The 1,688-nt window shown below is 37.4% G+C and overlaps 1 protein-coding gene across 1 annotated transcript; it reads left to right on the top strand.

The window, feature by feature from the left end:
- The first annotated feature begins 150 nt into the window (after window positions 1-150).
- On the top strand, window positions 151-1,363 carry rbis (ribosomal biogenesis factor). The gene is made up of 3 exons (XM_016263691.1): window positions 151-557; window positions 654-770; window positions 992-1,363. Exons 1-3 carry the CDS (start codon window positions 447-449, stop codon window positions 1,058-1,060), a joined length of 297 nt encoding a protein of 98 aa, XP_016119177.1. The 5' UTR covers window positions 151-446; the 3' UTR covers window positions 1,061-1,363.
- The last annotated feature ends 325 nt before the right edge of the window (window positions 1,364-1,688 follow it).

Below are 1,688 nucleotides of genomic sequence, written 5' to 3' on the forward strand. Positions count from 1 at the left end.
AACGCAAAAGTAACGTAACGCATTACGTTCCATAAAAAGTAACTACGTAACTCGTTACTTTTTTATGGAGTAACGCAATAATCTAATGCATTACTTTTAATAGTAACTTTCCCCAACACTGGTCGTGACCTTAGTTAAAGTTTCGCCTACTCTCCACACCACTAGATGGCGCTGATGCACCTGTACAGTGAAGAAAAAGCACAGTCACAGCAGACACGTGGATGTGGGTAAAAGCTGTTGATAGTTGAAACTACGCTTAGTTTCTGTTTATGGAATAGATGCGACGTTTTTATATGTAGTTGTATTTGTTTTGTCAGACACGTTTAGTTTAGAATCGAGTGTCATCTAAGCGTGATATAGCCACATACTGTTCGTTTAACGTTCTTTTAGACGTCCACATTGCGGCTTCATTGAGTTGAGTCCGCATCAGAAAGTCTACAGGGGACATGGCCAAAAATAAACAGAAAGGCAAAAAGCAACAGAATGTATTTCAGGTTGCGAACAAACAGTCCAAACCCAAGACCAGAGCGAAACCCGTCAAGACCTCTTTGAAACATGTGAGTTCAAGTTTTGTTAACAGCAGTAATGCGCCATTCGGACTGCACACAGTTTTAGAGATGTTGAATATAAATAAGCTGATATTCTGCCCACAGATAAACACGTTGAGAAATGAAAAAGTGGAGAGCTTAAATCAGATGTTCACAGAAGTACAGCGAGATGTCAAAAGTATATCAAAAGCAACATCCAGTGGACCCAAAAAAGGACAGAAGGTCAGTTTTTCCTGTTTTATTTGACTTATTTTAATGTCCAAATACATTCTGCAACTTGACTTTTTATAAAATGGTTTGCATGGTGTTTTTGTGCTTTGTCTCTAAATGCCACTGTCATGTTTTGTTATCAAATGCTATGACATTTCATGTGTCCAAATACTGTTTTGCGCTGTAAATGTTTAATGTTGACCGTCACATCACATGTAAACTGTATATTTCAGGTGGTCAGAGAAGCTCCACGGGAAGCTGTCAATGTGGATAATGCTGCCCAGCTTTTCTCTCAACTGTAGAAGACCATTTTAACATGCTGAAAATGGAAAAACAAACAAAAACAGTTCATAATAACTGCCGATCATCGATATTATTTATTATCACATGAATATCCCTGTGTAGTTTTAATTTTTTGCAGAACTGCACGATTTCTATTGCCCTCGTAGGACTGCTTTTGTAAATGTACTCTGCATGCAAATCACAACCAAGCTTAATGCCTAAAAAATACATTAGTAAGTTGTCCTAGAGCACTGATTTTTTTATATTGTCTATGCTTGCTGAAGCATAAAGAACAAAGTCATTAAAGACAGAATTCTATCAGAGCTGTTTTGTAATGAGTTGTGCTTCTGTTGTATTGAGTCAGCTGTAACAGGCTTTATATATTCTTCGGATCAATGTTTGAACTTTTGACCCAGTGGAAAGCGATGTCCACTCGAGTCGCTGGAATTGAGATCGTTAGCTGGTGTTTTATTTCTTTTAGAGGTGGGGCTGAAGGAGAATTTACTTTTAATTTATTTTTTATGATTTTCTTTTTCTTTTTTTTGCAGTTCTCGGCACTAAAACAGCACTTGAAAGAATCTCTTCAAAGCTTCGTTGTGAATCTGCTTACAGGTTTTTGGAAACACAAGTTGGTAGTTCAGGCACAAA

Source organism: Sinocyclocheilus grahami, unplaced genomic scaffold (genome assembly GCF_001515645.1).
Source record: "Sinocyclocheilus grahami isolate Dianchi unplaced genomic scaffold, SAMN03320097.WGS_v1.1 scaffold6716.1, whole genome shotgun sequence".
Classification (NCBI taxonomy): domain Eukaryota; kingdom Metazoa; phylum Chordata; class Actinopteri; order Cypriniformes; family Cyprinidae; genus Sinocyclocheilus; species Sinocyclocheilus grahami.

Excerpts from the sequence above, each read along its gene's own strand:
- rbis (XM_016263691.1), top strand. The coding sequence starts at position 447 with ATGGCCAAAAATAAACAGAAAGGCAAAAAGCAACAGAATGTATTTCAG. Across the intron at positions 558-653 it reads TCAAGACCTCTTTGAAACAT|ATAAACACGTTGAGAAATGA; the intron begins GTGAGTTCAAGT and ends TTCTGCCCACAG. Across the intron at positions 771-991 it reads GACCCAAAAAAGGACAGAAG|GTGGTCAGAGAAGCTCCACG; the intron begins GTCAGTTTTTCC and ends TGTATATTTCAG.